This window comes from Pneumocystis murina (genome assembly GCF_000349005.2).
Source record: "Pneumocystis murina B123 chromosome Unknown supercont1.3, whole genome shotgun sequence".
NCBI classification, from domain to species: Eukaryota; Fungi; Ascomycota; class Pneumocystomycetes; order Pneumocystales; family Pneumocystaceae; genus Pneumocystis; species Pneumocystis murina.
In genome coordinates this window covers 108,463-127,068 of record NW_017802361.1, presented here as the reverse complement: position 1 = coordinate 127,068, position 18,606 = coordinate 108,463, and the positions used below count along the sequence as shown (strand labels likewise).

The 18,606-nt window shown below is 27.2% G+C and overlaps 9 protein-coding genes across 9 annotated transcripts; 5 read left to right on the top strand and 4 right to left on the bottom strand.

Annotated features, from left to right (window-relative positions):
* Positions 1–35: 35 nt before the first annotated feature.
* Positions 36–2,224, bottom strand: PNEG_00897 (hypothetical protein; the record flags this gene model as incomplete). The annotated part of the gene is made up of 3 exons (XM_007874617.1): positions 36–1,522; positions 1,572–1,892; positions 2,035–2,224. The coding sequence occupies 3 exons, from the start codon at positions 2,222–2,224 to the stop codon at positions 36–38; spliced, it is 1,998 nt and encodes a 665-aa protein (XP_007872808.1).
* Positions 2,225–4,022: 1,798 nt separating this feature from the next.
* PNEG_00896 (hypothetical protein) lies at positions 4,023–4,720 on the top strand (the record flags this gene model as incomplete). Its single annotated transcript, XM_007874616.1, has 4 exons — positions 4,023–4,169; positions 4,217–4,369; positions 4,427–4,436; positions 4,488–4,720. 4 exons carry the CDS (start codon positions 4,023–4,025, stop codon positions 4,718–4,720), a joined length of 543 nt encoding a protein of 180 aa, XP_007872807.1.
* A 313-nt stretch (positions 4,721–5,033) lies between these two features.
* PNEG_00895 (hypothetical protein) lies at positions 5,034–7,348 on the bottom strand (the record flags this gene model as incomplete). The annotated part of the gene is made up of 12 exons (XM_007874615.1): positions 5,034–5,078; positions 5,120–5,542; positions 5,581–5,763; positions 5,811–5,842; positions 5,884–5,906; positions 5,955–6,006; positions 6,054–6,366; positions 6,409–6,653; positions 6,701–6,761; positions 6,808–6,968; positions 7,015–7,084; positions 7,133–7,348. The coding sequence occupies 12 exons, from the start codon at positions 7,346–7,348 to the stop codon at positions 5,034–5,036; spliced, it is 1,824 nt and encodes a 607-aa protein (XP_007872806.1).
* A 324-nt stretch (positions 7,349–7,672) lies between these two features.
* On the top strand, positions 7,673–9,517 carry PNEG_00894 (hypothetical protein; the record flags this gene model as incomplete). The annotated part of the gene is made up of 2 exons (XM_007874614.1): positions 7,673–9,302; positions 9,345–9,517. The coding sequence occupies 2 exons, from the start codon at positions 7,673–7,675 to the stop codon at positions 9,515–9,517; spliced, it is 1,803 nt and encodes a 600-aa protein (XP_007872805.1).
* A 963-nt stretch (positions 9,518–10,480) lies between these two features.
* PNEG_00893 (hypothetical protein) lies at positions 10,481–13,015 on the top strand (the record flags this gene model as incomplete). Its single annotated transcript, XM_007874613.1, has 9 exons — positions 10,481–10,997; positions 11,042–11,481; positions 11,533–11,664; positions 11,706–11,769; positions 11,814–11,910; positions 11,954–11,991; positions 12,042–12,736; positions 12,778–12,875; positions 12,918–13,015. The coding sequence occupies 9 exons, from the start codon at positions 10,481–10,483 to the stop codon at positions 12,970–12,972; spliced, it is 2,136 nt and encodes a 711-aa protein (XP_007872804.1). The 3' UTR covers positions 12,973–13,015.
* A 536-nt stretch (positions 13,016–13,551) lies between these two features.
* On the bottom strand, positions 13,552–13,878 carry PNEG_00892 (protein translocase SEC61 complex gamma subunit, archaeal and eukaryotic; the record flags this gene model as incomplete). Its single annotated transcript, XM_007874612.1, has 2 exons — positions 13,552–13,664; positions 13,782–13,878. 2 exons carry the CDS (start codon positions 13,876–13,878, stop codon positions 13,552–13,554), a joined length of 210 nt encoding a protein of 69 aa, XP_007872803.1.
* A 276-nt stretch (positions 13,879–14,154) lies between these two features.
* On the top strand, positions 14,155–15,747 carry PNEG_00891 (hypothetical protein). Its single transcript, XM_007874611.1, has 5 exons — positions 14,155–14,214; positions 14,257–14,703; positions 14,753–15,096; positions 15,142–15,213; positions 15,324–15,747. The coding sequence occupies exons 2-5, from the start codon at positions 14,306–14,308 to the stop codon at positions 15,443–15,445; spliced, it is 936 nt and encodes a 311-aa protein (XP_007872802.1). The 5' UTR covers positions 14,155–14,214; positions 14,257–14,305; the 3' UTR covers positions 15,446–15,747.
* On the bottom strand, positions 15,654–16,382 carry PNEG_00890 (hypothetical protein; the record flags this gene model as incomplete). Its single annotated transcript, XM_007874610.1, has 8 exons — positions 15,654–15,674; positions 15,733–15,759; positions 15,806–15,819; positions 15,875–15,907; positions 15,964–16,035; positions 16,082–16,131; positions 16,170–16,194; positions 16,235–16,382. 8 exons carry the CDS (start codon positions 16,380–16,382, stop codon positions 15,654–15,656), a joined length of 390 nt encoding a protein of 129 aa, XP_007872801.1.
* Positions 16,383–16,608: 226 nt separating this feature from the next.
* On the top strand, positions 16,609–18,479 carry PNEG_00889 (exodeoxyribonuclease III). Its single transcript, XM_007874609.1, has 5 exons — positions 16,609–16,714; positions 16,760–17,429; positions 17,473–17,511; positions 17,557–18,304; positions 18,353–18,479. The coding sequence occupies exons 1-5, from the start codon at positions 16,634–16,636 to the stop codon at positions 18,450–18,452; spliced, it is 1,638 nt and encodes a 545-aa protein (XP_007872800.1). The 5' UTR covers positions 16,609–16,633; the 3' UTR covers positions 18,453–18,479.
* The last annotated feature ends 127 nt before the right edge of the window (positions 18,480–18,606 follow it).

The window sequence follows — 18,606 nt, the reverse complement described above, 5'->3', positions numbered from 1 at the left end:
TTTTCGACATCCAAATTACGACTTAGGGGCATTTTTTAAGTACCAGCGCTTCCAACAACGCCTATCTCTTTATATGGATTTTTAGGAAGGTCATAATTCAAATTATTGACCAAGGTTGCATCTAAATTATTCTGTTTAAACTTTCCTACTCTAGGCATTTGTTCCTTGCTAGGAGGAACCCATTTTGGATTTATTCCTCTTTGACTTATACTAGTAAATTCTGAGCTAGTTGATGCAGGTGACTTAAACCGGGGGGAAAGAGATTCTTGTGTTTGAGCAGAATTGTTGCTACGATAAGGAAGATGCATACGACTATATTGATCTGTTGTATGTGATGAACAGTCTGCATTATTAGAAAAACGATGTTCAACATCTTCGGAATAAGGATGAGAATTATAAGCATAATTTTGAGAAACAGGACCATGTTCGGCAAATTTATTTTCATATAATTTATCAGAAACACATGGTTTGCAACTTGAAAAATTATGTACTCCATCATTAGAATCTTGCGAAAAAGCACGACCATTTTGTTGTAATGGATAATCTTTCCATGTCTGTCTGGGCGGCGCATAATCTCCATATGAATTATTATAATTATTGTTAGGTTTTCCTTTTTCAACTAAATCAACTGGTCGTTTTGGATTTCTTCTATATTCAATTCCAAGACCAACAGGAGGTTTGCATACAGGATATTGCATGTTTCTATTATCAGCACCCTGTCTAAAATGCGGTTGCATCGTGATTTGCTCTCTTGGGTAATTTCTTAAATGTTCTTTTGGAATATCTCTTGGATTTCTCATATATTCTCTTGGAGGATTTCTTAAATATTCTCTTGGAACATCCATTGGTTGTTCTCTTAAATGATGTCTAGAAACATATGATGAATGATATCTTGCATGACCCCTTGGATAATCTTTTGGAATATCTTTTAAAGGGTCTCTTGGATGATTTTTTGGAGGATCTCTTGGAATATCTGCTGAATGATATCTCAAATGATTCCTTGGATGCTCTCTTGGATGATGTCTTAGATAATCCTTCGAATAATCCTCAGGATAGCCCATTCTTTCGTGAATGGACCCTTCTTGTTTTAAATAAGATTCATGTACTCTGTTGTCATCTTTATATGCTTCATTATAAGTTATATTAACATTCTTGTTTGGAATAGTTGAATCATAAGTGCTTGAATTACAATACGTAGAATCTAAAAAGCTCTTAGAAAGCATATTATGGTCGTCAAGATGAGTATTAATAGGAGGGAGTTCTAATTTTTTCAATTTAGATGTATGTTTTATATCATTATCATTTTTAGGATATTTTATGGAATCTAGCGTAGATTTATCTTTTTCAGTTCTATCTTTCCCATCCTTTTTAGTTTGATATACTGTATGCTTAGGAAAGGGAAGGTTGTTAGCATATGGATAACTAAGATTAGGATGCCTTCTTTGAGAATGATATGAAAAAGCAGTTTTCACTTTTTCTGACCTGCAAGCAATAAGATATTTTCTGGAAAGATGAATAAGACCTGAAGCTATGTATTAAAAATCTTAAGATTAAACAAAAAATAAGCTTACCAAAAACAATGATATTTAAAATTGATGAAGCAAGTATACCCCAAGTACCCCATTCAAGGTGAGGAATAAAAAACAAAACATCAACAATAAAAGAAACTATAGAAAAAAAAACTGTGAAAAAAGTAATTATAAGAATAATAACTAAAAAAAAGTCACTTTTGCTAGGTCCTTCTAAATGAGCAATTAATGTAAAAACAAATGCACAAAATGTCAATGAAGCTGAAACGATATGTACAATAAAAATATACGTAAGTCCCTGAACTTTATAAAATGAAAAATAAAAATCAGATGTATGTTTAGATTTTGACGATATAGCAATGTCTAATAATATATCAATATCATTGTAAAAAAAGCAATTACTTTATTTTTGACGCCAATACTATCAAAAACCTCTTTTAAAATATAAAACATTTTCAAACATAGAAAAGGCGCCGAAAAACTCTTTTTCTTCTTCACAACCTACCCATGCGATACCCCAATTGGGCTACATTACATTTTCCTTTAGCAAAACAATAACCAAAAACACCAAAATGAAGATCATTCAAAGATCCAAGAGATATAAATCTTGTAATTGGGACTGATAAACAAGAAAGTAATAGTAATATCCATGCTGGAATTAATGAAAGTGTAGCAAACGTAATTGTTCGAGACATCTTATTATTTTAGAGAAATATCCAAAAACCTAATGAGATTCTTCTTTATTTTGAAAATAGATTTTAATTGCATATTTTATACTGTTTTAACCCAAAAAATACACATTTTGTATTGAAAAGGTTCATATCTCGATAACGTCTGAAATCTCATGATTAGGGTTTTAAATAATAACAAATATCTAAAGGGTTAGGTTTTATATTAATAGGGATAGGTCTTTCACATTTGCAGGGTTAGATCTTGAGAAAACATTTTAGGTCTTTTATAAGAGAAGGGTTAGGGTTATTACTATCATACCTTTTATTAATATATGAAGCAATATAATTTCTCTAAATAACTTGCAGTATATTTTATTATTCAAAAACTATTTTTCTGTTCTATTTGTAATATATCCATAGCTTTTAATTAAATCATCCTTTGAATGCTACTTTATCGAATGGATAATTAACCTTTCAAAGTCAATAAAAGTAAAAAAATATAAATTAAAAAGAATATTGATAAATTTATTGGAGATATTAGTCTATAAATGGATTAAGATATATTAGGGGTTAACAGGAACTAACATTTAAACAGCTAAAAAAGATAAAGATTAGACTTTTAGTAGATAAAATGAAAGATTAAGGTTCTAAGATATTTGAAATTTTTTTGGAAATGTTGCTTTGAAAGAATGATCAGCAATGGGATACGAAAAGAGATGAAAAATTGTAGTTAATAAAGCATATATTAATAATATGTATTATATATGCATATAATACATATTATTAGCCTTATATTATCAAATATAGCAATAATATTTAGAATTGCTGAATATATGCGCCCTTTTCTGAATACTGTTGAATAAATACTAATATGATGCTAAAACATTTTTAAGGAATCTCTAAATTTTACCAATATTAAAAACAGTAGAGATTGAATTTATTTTGAGAAAGGTTTTATTTTGGTTTAAAAACGTTAAAAAATGAGATAAATTTGACAATTTTTTTATAATTATCAGCTATTTTATATATTAAATAAGATATTATATAAGGCGGTTATAAGATAAAATTTTTTAAACAGGAATAAATACAGAGAACAAAATTTTTGAATATGGAAGATTATATGGATTGAATGATACTCTTAAAATGTTATATTCTATTTGGAAGGAAAAATGTTAATCTAGATTAGTATTATTTAAAAAGCAAAATTTGAGAATAAAATTGATAGCGGTTTTGAAAAGAAAAAATGAGCTAAATTGTTGCATCGAAAAGCTAAAAGTACAATATTTTTGAAGAATTGTAAACAGGGGTTTATATATGATAATTCAATTGAGACAATATCATCAGATACTTCCAATGATGATAAATTACCATTCTTTTTATCAGATCCTCCTGGAAATATATTATAAAAATTCTGGAATTTCAAAAAAAGGATTTTTTGTCCAAAATTAAGTATTTTTACAGATATATATAGACTTGATCAAATTTGTGTTTTGTATGATTGGTTTTCCAAAATTTCGTTAAATTCCGGCAAAGTACGGCAGGATATGCAAGAAATTTCTATAAATGTAATACATAATGAATATAAAATAAAAGAAATATTTCATGAAATTCTAGAGACAGAAAAATAATATGTATCTGGGTTAGTAGTTAAGGTAAACAAAAAAAAGAAAAATCGCAATTAATATTTCAGGCTTTTAATTATTTAGATTAGATTTATATTAGAAAGCTTGTGCCTTCTATGATGTATTGAGATTTTTAAATAGTTTTGTGAATGTTTTTTTCCATTTTTATGTTTCACAAACAATTTATACTCCCAGAAATGATGGCAGAAATTAATAAAATTAATCCGGAGGAGCGTTTGCAAAAAGAATTATTAAAAATATATCTATTTTATATTTCTGGATTCAAAGATAAACTACGTATTATTAATCAATGGAAAATTTCAGAAAAGGGTAAAAAATATTTGAAGGTGAATCAATCTATTTATATCATTAAGTTCGATTTTTACATATTTAGTTTTGTTGTTTATTTGAATTACATAAACAACTTAATCTGATAGGCTATTCTCTTCCTGTTCAAAAAATGCCTCTCTATAAACTTTTGCTTCTTCCGCTTTTAAAATGCCATGATTTTTCAATTGTTAGTTCAACTATTAGGAGAACTTCTTTTGTTGAGTATAATATGAATGAAAGAAAATTCTAAGAAAATTCTTGTCAACTTTTTTAGCTTCAGCAAAGTTTGTGTATCCTAAGGTTGATATCCTATGCCTTGGAGAAAATTAATTAAGGAATCAAGAATAAACTATCTTTTAACTATATGTTCCTTTTTCATCTTCATTTTCCAGCTGTTTTAAATGAAGAGGTTTCTATTGTTTTATACAACGATATTCTAATTATTTTCAATTCTACATATACATCTATTGCGAAGACTATGAATGTAAAAGAATTACAGACTTCACACATTTGGAAAAGACATGATACAGAATTACATTTTATGTATCAGGACTTAAAAGGGATTTGAAATCTTGATATTATAGATAATGATGTAGATAAGTGAATTGTGATAGAAAATAAAATACACATTAATTCACAGATTGTTAATTATATCTTAAAATATTTAATATATAATGAAAAACTTTACAATTCCTAATATTTAAGTTTTAGATGAAACATAATGTCTATACTAATAAAATAGTCCAATATCATTAGGCTGTGAATAATACAATATTTTATATGCAATAAAAATATTAAAATCTTTAATATTTTAAAGTAATTGCTTTAAAACAAAATTATCTGTAAAATCTGTAATCTTCTAAATAAGGTATAACATAATATTACAGGCCCTCCGTTTCATATCTTCGCTTAGCACGATCTTTAACCTTAAAACAATCAAAATTTATTAAAAATATAGATAACTTACCGATCGAACATAAGCAGCATAATCACTTGGACGTGGATTATCTCCTAACTTTGCTCCTAGAGAACCAAGACCAGCACCTTCTTGGTACATCTCTGGATTAAGTGGTTTGGAAATACCTTTACCTTCTAATCCTAAACCCATTCCTTCTGTCCATCCCATTTTTCCAAGAATGGCAGCACCTTTTCCTTTTGTTATGTTTGCAGGTTCTTCTGGTATCTTTGGAGATGAGTTTATTATATTTTTCTTTGAATTATGAGATGGAACATCTGGTTTCGAAGGCTGATTAAATGCAATACGACGTTCTTGAGCCCTATCTCTATAATTACTATCATTTAAACTTTCTACTTCAGTATCTTTTTTTGTAGAAACTTTCTTTAAACGTTGTCTGGCTTGTGCTTTGAGATCTTCATCTGTCAAATTTTTCTATAATATTAATTGTAAATATCCAAAACACTAATTACCTTATGCAATTCGGATAATTTTTCATGCTGACGTATTTCCTTTTCTGATTTAAACTTTCTTTGGCAAAGTAAGCATGCCATAAGATTTAAATCAGAAAAGATTTCATCTATTTTTTCATTTTCAACTTGTCCTGTTCGTAATTCTTGCTGCTTTACTGCCCATTTCTGCAAATGAGGTGCCATCTAAAATCCTAAATAAAAACATATTTTCATAAATTATATCCCTGTACCTTTATTGATGAATTATCACATCTTTTTTTTTCTATAATAAGTAAGAAAATTAATTAAATTAAGATTGAATACGTTTTTTCTGTTCGCATACGGTACTGTTAACAATTATTAATCTCTATATCTTATAAAATATTAATACTTACTTCACACCTCTTTTTAAACTAGTTGAAGCATCTTTTGTTGAAAAACTGGGTTCTATATTCCTTTAAGAAAAAAAAGAACCCAATATAATTCAAACACACCCTTCATAGAGACAATATTGTCCGAACAAGTAGCGTTAGATCCTATAGAAACATTTATTTCGCCGGGAAGTGCATTTGATTCATCTTTCGATTTTTGTGATTCTGGACAATATTCTGATGTAAATCCTTTTTCATCCCAATACGCAAGCAATTGACCATTTTTACTCGATTTAAATGCAAATTCGTTTTTTTGATCATAAACAGGAACAAAAACACCGCCATGAATAAAGGATAATTCGATCGTTTTTGATGAAATAGTAAACCCTTTGTTTGAGGTAAGGCTCATAGCATTTGCCAAAGCTTTTTTAGATCCCTAGAAAATATGAATCATGATCTTGTTCATATCATATCATACATTTACATCTGCATATTCAACAAATGCAAATCCCCAACTTTGACGTGTCATTCGGTCACGAATCAAAAGCACTCGTACAATTGGCACTTGTAGCTTTGCCATTCCTTTAACAATAAGCTCTTCTGTAGTTAAAAGATCCAATTTTCTTAATAATAAAAACTGTGAAGGTGTAGTTGCTATATCTTGACTTCCATCATTCAATACTAATGGCGCTGAATGTGTCAAATTCCCTGCAACCGTCACATCTAACTTCATTTAATACAACAAACAGCAACGTAAATTTAATAAGCACCCTGCTTCGGTATTCCACATTTAAAACAAACTTCTCGGCGAGGATAATTATTAATTCCACACTACAAACCTCATAAACTTCCTTCTAATCTTAATATCATTCCATACACTAAAACAAATCCATCCATCCTCCTCCCACTTATTTTCTTTACTATATGATATCTTAACCCGATGATTTCCTATGTATAAAAATGGATAATTTGCTTCTATAAATTGCTTTGAATGTTCAAGAGAAATAAACTTCGCAAATGCAAAACAACGCGATTCTCCTATAACAACTTTTATAAATCATAAAAACAATTATAAATCATCTACTTGTCTCTCTATTACGTATCAAAATCACATTTTCTATCTGTCCACCTCGTTCTTCAATCGCTCTTTGAATCTACCCTTATATTAACATAATCTAACCAAAAAAAATGACTTATATCACATCTATCTCAATAATATGAGACTCAAGACCCTGAAAAATAACCTGAATATTTGGTTCTCCCGGTCCTTCTTCATAAATTCTTTTTTTATATGATGTCCCATGATACCCTCTATCTGATCGTTCGTTACGTTGTGAACCACCAAAACAACGATATTCTTCCTCTCTTCTACATTTATATTCATAACTTATCTGATTTTCCCCATTTAATGTGTTCATAACTTCTTTTTTAACAATTTCTTTGATATTTTTTAAATTTCTAAGTTACAAAATAATTTCTGGGTCCTCCGAACACATGCGTGTCCCTATAAAGGGTTCCGTGCAGAAAAATGCAGGCTAACCCTAAAAAAATATAAAAAAATATAAATATATTAATCTTAATTCTAATATTCAACTTCAAATTATAAAAATATAAATAAAAGGGTTAAAATTTAAGTTTTATCCTTAGTTTTATATTTTTATAATTTGAAGAAAGGGTTAAATAAGATTTGCAATTAAAGAATATTATTAGTAAAATAGTATATATTTCCTTCAAATTCCATAATGATTGAAGAAAAATTCATAAATGACATTGATATTGAAAAAAGTGGAACGGATAAAAATATAGATGGAAATATAGATGGAAATATAAATGGAGATACAGAATCAGTAAAAGCGATTTATATAAAAGAAAATTTTACACAAAAACGTCAAAAATCATGTTTATCAACATGTACGATTCAAAGACGTTCTGGAAAAATTTGGAACCATGATAATGAACAAAGAAATTTATTAGGAAGGTCTTCTAGCGATATAGGAGTAAAATACAGATCTAATACGTTTACGACATTAAGTGCGTCGTCAGACACAGATAGTTTATTAACAATAGAAATGCAAGAAACATTGGAATCAGAGAAAATTTTAGATTCTTCAGATAAGTTATCGGAAGGGTCAGATAACTTATTAAATGAAGCGCCAGATTCGTCGAATTCGTTAGTTTCAGATTCGTCAAATTCGTTAGTTTCAGAGTCATTAAATACTTTGAAAAGATCTAAAAGATATCGACATCAACCAATTAGGCATATTTTTAAAGAAAAGGTGTATAAGGAGTTTCCATGGGAATCTTTACAAGAAAAGGATAATTTATTATCTAAAGAAGAATTTCATAAAAATGAAAATTTTATGAAAAATAATTTCGAAAAAAAAAAGGCTATAAAGTTTAAAAGCGTTTTATCTATTATTGAAGAAATTTCTAAAAGTACATCAGAATTATTAAATACGGGTCTTCAATATGTAGAAATGCCAAACTCTCTTTATGAGAGTTCTATTACAGAGTCAGAGAAATCTATTGATATACCTTTTCCTAGTCCTACTATAACATTACAACAAGGGGAGAATATCTACGGAAATGAAGAAATTGAAGAACAGCCAAATAGGACATCTTTGTTTCGACGAAGTATCTTTGGAGGTTATATTCCAGAGAATAACTTTCAAAGTATTAAATTAGCACTAAAAGAAATTGTTCAAGATAATAAGAAATTAAGAGAAAAAAAAGGCCTTTCAGATAAGCATATGCAGTATTCTTCTGTGGAAAATGGTTCTACGAATAATCTTATTAACTCTAATATATCTGTTTTAGCACAAAATGATCTTAAATCCAATAAATTATCAAAAGTAAATAAAGAACACCAAAATAATCATACTTTTATGAATAGGTTTTCTGAGTCTAGACTATCTTTACAGGAGACTTCCAATTTAAATAATTCTTTTGAATTTCTATTAGAAAACTACAAGAATTACAAATTAACAACTATAAAAGGAAGTCCAGATTCTACATTTGCTTTAAATATTCAAAAAGATGTAGATGGAAAATCTATTTCTAAAGAAAAGAATATAAAAAACATTTCATTTGAAGCAAAGAGAATAGCAAATAATGAAAATATAAGGCCTAATGATGATTCATTATTCAATTTAAAGAATTCCAATAAAATAAGCAGAAATTATAATTATAATGATTCTAGTATTTTGGATTTTAATCAAGTAAATAAGCAGACAAATCCAGAGGACTTTTCTTCTATAGATTCTTGTAATAATACGTACCCTATTCATACAGAACAATTTAATGAAAATGAAGGATCCGATTTGAATTCAGATAAATTATCTTCCTGGTTACTTTCTGTGAAAAATAAATATCGTAAATATTTCTAATTATTAATAATATTAAATAACATTTTAGAAAATATAGACTTGGAAAAAATATGTGACATATGCAATTCAACGGATCTAGATTCAAAACATTCTTCTCAAATGGAAAATAATCAGATTATCAACATATTTTCATTTTCTAAACTAGGCAATAAATCTTCTTTTATAGTAAAAAAAACATTTAATTCTTTTAAAAAGAAATAGATATCAAGAATTACTGTTTAAAAAATATGTTGATTAATACATATATTTTAATGGTATATTTATAAAATCTCGGTTTAGAAATATAACACAATATTGTTTGATACATATACTATAAAAATTTCAATTACATTTATATATCTAATTAGTTTTTTAATTTATTATATTAATTATTGAATTTAATTTAATAATTTTAATTGAAAATCTCTTTTTTCTATAAATACTGTTTTTCTTAATATTTCTACTAATTTTTTTTTTAAATTAATTTTTTTAACCAAATACTATACATGATTATAAAACTATACATAAATCTATTATATTTTTTAATCTATCTTAAAACAAATATCCTAATCTTTAAAAAAACTATCTAAATTTACTACTTAAATCTTAAAATAAAAGGCAACTTTATTCTTAATTAGATAAAATATTAAAAAAATCAAACATCAATATATTATTCTCTCAATAAAAATAAATACATATTAAACTATTATTATATATAGAAATTATCATTCAAAAATATTGATCTAAACAAAAAAATCTTAACGTTAAAAAATATTTAGTATATTTTTTTTTACAATATTTTTATATTTTCATATATGAAAATATATAAAAATATAACAAATCCACTAAAGTTAAAATTTATTCATATTATTTTATGGTCTTATATCTCCCTATCATTACCCTTCCAAAATATTTTTATCGCTTTTTAACTACGAAACTTTAACAAATCTCACTAAATATTAAAAAATGTCTAAAAAATCCTTAATTATCATTTAAGAAATAAAGGAATTTTAATAAAGGATTCATTAGTTTTTATAAAAGTTGTTTATTACTGACATATTTTTTAAATAATTTTAAAAGTTTATAAGTAAATAAAAATATTAGATAAAGCAATCAATAGTTAAAAAATATCTAGCAAAACAAGATATAAAAGCTATTAAAAATAGAAAAGAGAATTTATTGAAAATGTCAGAAAAAGATCCTCAAGAATTATTAGAAACACTTTCGAAACATGAATTGGAAGATCAGTTAAAAGAACAATTAGAACATCAACTAAAAGTATTTCATGAGGAAGAAATAATTAGCAATGATTCTTCATATGAGGAAAGTGTACTAAAGGATTTTTCTGATCTAGAAATACCAAATTCAGATAATATACTTTTTAATGAATATCTTCCTACTTTATCTCCATTTACAGCTACTACAGAAATAGGAACTAAAAATGTTGAAAATGATGTTGGCAATACATCGGATTATGTCAATACATTGGAAGAACGAAATAATATTGGGAAAGGGGATAAAATAAATGAAATAGAAGACATTGATATATTGCGAGAAATGTTACCTGATTTACAATATCATTCAGAACGAATTATTCAACTTCTTATTCCTAAGACATCTTTTATTGCGCATGTCAAACAGGCAACTACAAAGGGTACTAAAATCTATAAAAAAAAGGAATTTCTTTTACAAACGTTAAAATGTATTTTTTATCTGATTTTTTTACTTAATTAATCTGTTTTATAGTAATAGCTCTAGAATATACAAAGTCATCTTATATCGATATATCACCCTTTTCACACTATCTACCAAATAATGAAATTTATATATTATTTCTTGCAAATGCAGCATTACTTTTATCTGAATTATATGGTTCATTTTCTATCCCTCCTACTCTTGAAGACTTAAAAAAGAGACATAATTCACTTTGTGAAATTGATCATTGGTTTCCTTTTATCTTCAATATTACTTTCTGGCAAGCATACATGCAAATTATTGAATTACGAACACAATTATTTATATATGCAATATGGCTTAATAGGGTTTCAGATGATGATATAGGAAGTATTCAATTTAAAGAAGACAATGAATTAAAAAGATGTTTTATGGATGAAAATGGACGATTTAAAAGATGGGAAGAAGGAGGAAAAGAATACAATGATGCCTGTGCACAAAGAATTAAAAAAGTAAAGACAATAATAATTATTTTTTGATCATTTGTTTATAATAATTTAAAGATACAGAATATTAGACGGCTACCCACTTCTTTAGAAACATTGATTCAAACATTTCCTTGGTATCACTTTATTAAACTAATGATAGAATTTATACAAAGAAACATATTAAATATTTCGAATAAATCAGAAATTGTAAGTTATCAAGATGAAAAGAGTATTTCTAAAAGCGTTAGGCGGACAAATCAAATACACAAGCGTATCAAAACAAAAAAACATCTAATATTATTCCCCTTAATCGTAAGAAATATCATCACTGCAGGATAAAATACTAACAAAACAAGAGAGTTTTTCAATGGATTTTCAAAAAAATAATTTTATCTCTCCATTAGAGCAGAATAAAGAATATTCTTTTAATTCTGAAAACGAAGGAGAAATTTCGTATTTCTTATTATTTTCATTTCTTATTATAACCTTTTCATAGAGCAAGTGATATAAAACATCTTAGTCAAATAGTTTTGGGTATATGATAATTTATTATTACATATCTTTACTTAATCTATTATGAACAGATATCGATAACAATGATAATACCAAAAAAACACAAAAGAGTGACAATAAAAACAAAAAACATAAAAAAAGTTTCTTTGATAAACAAAGTGATTATCGAAAAATCATATGGGATTCACAGAACGAAAACTCTGAATCGATAGATAATTCTTTAATTCATAATATACTTGATAAACCAGCTACATCCATTAAAGAAAACATCTCCTACAACGAGAAAAAAAGAAAATATGATGAACAAAATGAATCCAATTCAGTCGAACATGAAAACTTATCAAATACAACATATTCTAAGAATATTTTAAGGACAGATACAATTCTTTCTAATACATTATCCAATTCATCTTCTCATTCAGAGCTATCTAATTTACCTCCTAGTTCACCTCCTGTCATACCTTCTGCTTCTGCGCAAGCTGCCATGGAGCTTTATAAAAAATCACTTACTATTCAACGTTTAGGTTCAACTTTATCTACAGATGAAAATAATTTAGAACCTTTCGATGATACAAAACATATTAAAGAAAAATCAAATACAGATCAATATAAAGAATATATAGCTGTTAAACAACATCTTCGGATCAATAGATTTCGTAAAAAAGAATATAAACCTCAACATAGAGTTCCCTGGTCAGAAACTGAAACCAATTGTTTAATCAAAGCTATACAAGAATATGGATCTCAGTGGTCTTTTATATTATCAGTTCGTTTTCATTTATTTAATAATAAAATTAACAATATTAGCTTTATGGGCCTAATGGAACATTAAGTCAAGATTTAGCCGAAAGAGGCCAAGTTCAGCTTAAAGATAAAGCTAGAAATATTAAAGAAGAATATATTAGGTTTGACATAATCGTTGTTATTATATTATCTAAAAGTCAAAGGGCTCGATGGAAACTTCCACCTGGTTTTGAAACAGTTACATGCAAATATGATTAAATATAAATACAACATTCTGAAAAGTATTTATTCTTCAAAAATATTTATACTTTAGAGGCACATACTATTCTTTTTAGCTTTAATGTTATTATTTTACGTTTATAAATTCGAAAAATTATAATTCTAAGGTCCAACATATACTTTTTACTATTATCAATACCTTCATTTTTCATCTTATTAAAAAATATTTAGAGTAACAATGGAAATTTACTTTTCAATTATTTAGTATCTTTCTAAAAACTAGCCACTAAATAATATCTATGAAATTTAGCAATATCACATAATCACGTCTTATATAAAAGAATAAACAGAGCTAATTATATCATTTTTCTTTTTAAGATATATAACATTAATAAATACTTCATTGTTTTTCTTAAAAAATTACTTCTTTTAAAATGGCACAAAACAGTAAAATATTATAGAAACATAATGTATACAACAACACATACACAATGCATATATTTAAATACATCATGAAACCTGGAATAACATTTAATCATAAAAATAAATCAAAAAAACATGCTTTTGTGTTTTTATATAGATTCATCATCCTTTTAATATTTAACTACCGATTATTATTCAAGACGGAAGAAGAGCATTATTGATAGGTATATGTATAAGTTTAACAAAGAATCCAATAAATCCCATAATTAAAAAACCAATACCAATTGCCCACGAAATTCTAAAAAACTCTATCTACATTAGAAATCTCAAAAACCCCATAAAACTCCATATATCTCTCATAAAAAATACATGTATTAACTATAAAAATCTGACATATTCGATTCAGATTTCAATTTTTATCTTACCTTCTTTATCAGGTTTTGTGCAACGATTAATAAACTGAGTTCCTTCCTTTAAAAAGTCATTTAAAAGATCTAACCACTCTTTAATTTGTGTTGACATTCTTAACTTTAATTTTAAGCTTTCTTCTACTTAATTTCTATTTTTTTAAGGTTTTTACTTATAAAAATTAAAGATTTTAACCGATGCTAACATTTTTCCCCGGGTATTAAGTTTTTTAACATCGATCAAGAACTACTATAAAATCAAGTACGTTTATTTAGGCAGAATTTTCTCTAATATTGGTTAGATTCAGACTTCCTAAAAGAATTCATTGAATTCAGGGTGATTTGTTTATTATATAAGGTTTTTTATTGGATTTTTTATTAAGATTTTTAAATATTTTGTAAATTATTTAAATTTTGAAGATTTAAATTATTTTAAAATCTATTCATAAAGGTTTAAATTGATCCATAAGATTGTCTTTAATTAATTAAGAAGGAATAAAGGATTTTAGGGGGGTTTTAGTATTTTAAAGAAGTTTTTTCCTATGGAAGAGGATAATTTTGATATCGATATATATGAAGATGAACCATTAACATATGAAGAGACAAAAGAGCAAGAAGACTTTGAACAGGAGTCTTTTAAGGCGACGGAGATTGATAGGGATGAAAATAAACTTGATTCATGCGAAATAAACATTAATAAATCAGAAAATGAAGGAGAAAAAACGACAGAAAATATAAATACATTGGAAACGTCAGAAGAAACAGAAAAAATAGATACTAGGCCTATTGATACATGTGCGACTACGGCACTTTATTTAGGTGAAATGAATTGGTGGAATTCGGATGAGGATATACGAAATGTAGTTCTAGAAGCGGGGATTGATTGTGAATTAAAAGATATTACATTTAACGAACATAAAGTAAACGGAAAATCTAAAGGGTGCACTTGTAGATAATGGTTTTCTATTATTTCTAATTTTTAATGATAGAATTGCATTCGTTGAATTTACAACACCACAAGCAGCAACAGCAGTTAAATTGTTCCTTGAGAATACGACGAATCCTGCATATATGAATGGAAACAAAAAATTTAGTGTTAGCTTTTCATCATTGTCAAATCCATTTCGTACGCTTCCTAAAGAACCGCCTTCCAAAACTGCTCGCGGACGCAATGATATGGCATCTACAAATACACGAGGACTAGCAAGAGGCAATGCGAACAACAGGAATATAACGGGATATGGAAATCGTATGAATAATGCAGGCATTCAGGGGAATATGATGATGACGGGTCTTCCTGGAAGAATGCCATTTCCCAATATGATGCCATTTGGTAAAATATTATTAAAAACGAAAAGAACAATACTAAACAATACAGGGACATATTCTCAATCACAAAATGCTGCAGCATCAGGCTTTAATGCCAACATGATTGGTTATGGAGGATTTGGTAAGTTAAAAAGATGGATATAAACATGAAGAATTATCTTTATACATATATATCTATAAATATCTGCCTTAAATTCTATTATTGACTGAATATTTATTAATCTATGTTAGGTGGGTCACAAGGTTTTCCTGCACCTCATTTTAACCCCGCATTCTTTGGAAATGCACAAGATCCTAATACATTCTCTGATGCGAATCCTCATGGTCAAAAAAGGCAAAGAGGGACAGAATAAATTCTAAAATACCGAAAACATAATATTCTTTAAAAACAAATCAACACATCTCTCTCTATCCATAATTGAACTATCAAACAATATCTTTTGAGTTCTACAAAACATACTATTATTCATCTAAGGACTAATACATATATTTAATATAATAATATAGTCGACTTATAAACGCATTTTGCTAATTTTATCTGGATAAACAAAACGCAAGAATCTAACTCGAGATTTTATGTTTCTATTTAAAACAAGGCATTGACCGTTAAAATAATAAACATATCGTAATATGTGCTTACATTTACACGATCATTCCAAAATAATGTCTATTTATTTATCAGATCCTTTATGGGTCTTTATATTAAACAATACCTTATCCCCATCGCCTATACATAAAGCATTTAGAAAATCTACCATAATTTATAAAAATATTTAACTTACCCCAGAAAAACCTTTTAGTTCGAATATTTTGATCTAAATACAAATTAATCATTAAAATATCATAAAAATCATATTTAAAAGGATCAAACACGGATATTCTGGTGTCGAATCATTTTCCTTCTCCTCCAATTCATGGGAAAGTTTAGAATGATGCTTAGTATCTGTTTTTTTCTTAGAAAAGGCTAAGTCCCATATAAATAATATTACATAATTGATAAGCGTTTAAAGAGGTTATCAATAATGCCGGAATACAAACACTAAATATTATGAAATGAAAAAAAAATTCAAAACTTACAAAATCGTTATTTTTTTCCATAAATCTATATGTTTCAATAATTTCCAACTAAAAAAAAAGAATACCTGCTGTTTTTCCAGCATGTTTTTTTATAATTTCCTGTTCCAACACAAAATCATGACCTGTTCGAGCTTCAGTAGTATAATTACAATGTCTTATAGATCTTAAGTCTTTTATAAGAGTGTTTTTACGCAAGAAATATCTCCATAACATACTTAATAGCTTTATATTTTTTTTTGAAGTTGATCGAGTACTTAGTGAAAATCTTTACGTCAAAAAAAAAGGTTGAGAAAAAGGGGAGATTGGGGGTGTTAAAAGGTAAGAAAACATATAGAAATTATTAATTTTAAGATCCTTATAGGGTGGGATTACACTAGGTAGTTTTTTTTTTCCGGAAAAATGACCATTTTTGAAATAAATGGAAATCAATATATAGAGGTTATATTGATGAATAGCCTAAAAAGATGCGTCTAATTTCATGGAATTGTAATGGAATACGTAATTTATTTGATTATCAGTCGAAAAAATCAGAAAAATCGCTTAAAGTAGGCATAACAGACAATCGAATGAAATATTTATAATTTATATAGTTTATATTGGAAAAATTTGAAGCAGATATTGTATGTTTTCAAGAGACAAAGATACAAAGGAAGGATTTGACACACGATATGATTAATATCCCAGGATACTTGTCATTTTACACATTTTCAAAAAAAAGAAAAGGATATAGTGGTGTAGCAATTTATGTTAAAGAGTCGCTTTGTATTCCTCTTAAAGCAGAGGAGGGTATTACTGGATATCTTATTCATTCAGGAGAAGGTATTCCATATATTGAATGTCCTAAATCGATTTCAATTGGTGGTTACACGGAAATGTCTGATAAACATGCACTAGAACTTGATCAAGAAGGTAGATGTATTATTTTAGATTTGAATCTTTTTGTATTATTTGGGGTATATTGTCCATTGAATTCGAATTCAGAAAGGAACAAGTTTAGGCAATTATGGATTGAAACATTGGATAGTCGTATTCGAAACTTAAGAAAAATGAAACGAAATATTGTTATTATGGGTGATATCAATATAATAAGAGACGATGTTGATTCTTCATATAAGATAGATGAATTGCAGGAAGGAATGGAAGATTTTAAAGATTCATGTCAAAGAGCATGGCTTAATAAGCTTTTATTGCCACATCCCGAAGGATTCATGATTGATCTTTGCAGACATTTTCATCCGGATAGGAAAGAAATGTTTACATGTATATAATATATAATATTTATATTTGTTTTCTAACTTTTAAGGCTGGAATACGAAAATCAATGCCAGGACCTGCAATTTCGGTATACAAAAAGAATAATGTTTAAATATATGTTTATAATGCAAAGGAACACGTATTGACTATATTCTCATTAGTAAAGAATTATTACCATGGTTTGAATTTGCTGACATACAAGCAAATGTTATGGGCTCAGATCATTGTCCAATTTTTGCAGAAATTAAATCGCAAATATATAATTGGAAAGGGAGTGGGAAAACAGATAACATATTAGATTTTTTGAACAAAGAAGGCGCTTTTGTAGATGGAATATTAGTATCTAAATTACCTAAACCTCCTCACCTAGAAACACATAATTTCCCTGAATTCTCATTTCAAGATATTAAATTAATGTTTAAAAAACAGGAAAAATTGGACTCCTTAGAAAAAAAAAATAAACCATATACTTTAAAGAATTTTCTTGGGAGATCAGCAACTGAACCATTATCACACTTTTCAAAAAAAAAAAGACTAGAAAGTTTTTCAAACCAAAGTCATCTTCCTTCATATTTTAAAAATGCTTCTGGTCAATTAAAAAATCTTGACAGAAAACATGAAAAAGACACTTCATTAAAGAAAGAGTATAATTCACTAGATTCGGAAAATATAAATACAAAAACTATATTAAAAATATCTGATACGTTAAAAAATGATACTAAAAGGGATTCAGAGGTTCTAGAATTGCGAAAAAAAACATGGAACAATATATTTACAAAACCATCACCCCCTCTATGTAATGTTCATCAAAAGCCGTGCATTGAATTACGATGCAAGAAGCCTGGCCTTAATTTTGGCCGGCATTTTTGGATCTGTTCTAAGTATATATTTATTTATTTTAAAAGATATCTATCTTACTTTTCTATTAGTCCTATTAGTAAAGAATATAAACATCAAAATATATCTGATTCTGATATGGAAAATAAATTTAAATGTGGATATTTTAGATGGAGCAGTAATCATAATTAAAAGTTTTAAATGCAAGTAATATAAAGCAACCTAAAAATTAATTGAAATTTAAAATGTTTTAAATTATAGTATAAAATATTACAAAAAGACTCATTAATAATTTTCAAATAAATTGTTATATATAGCATTTATGATTTTATCCCATATATCAATA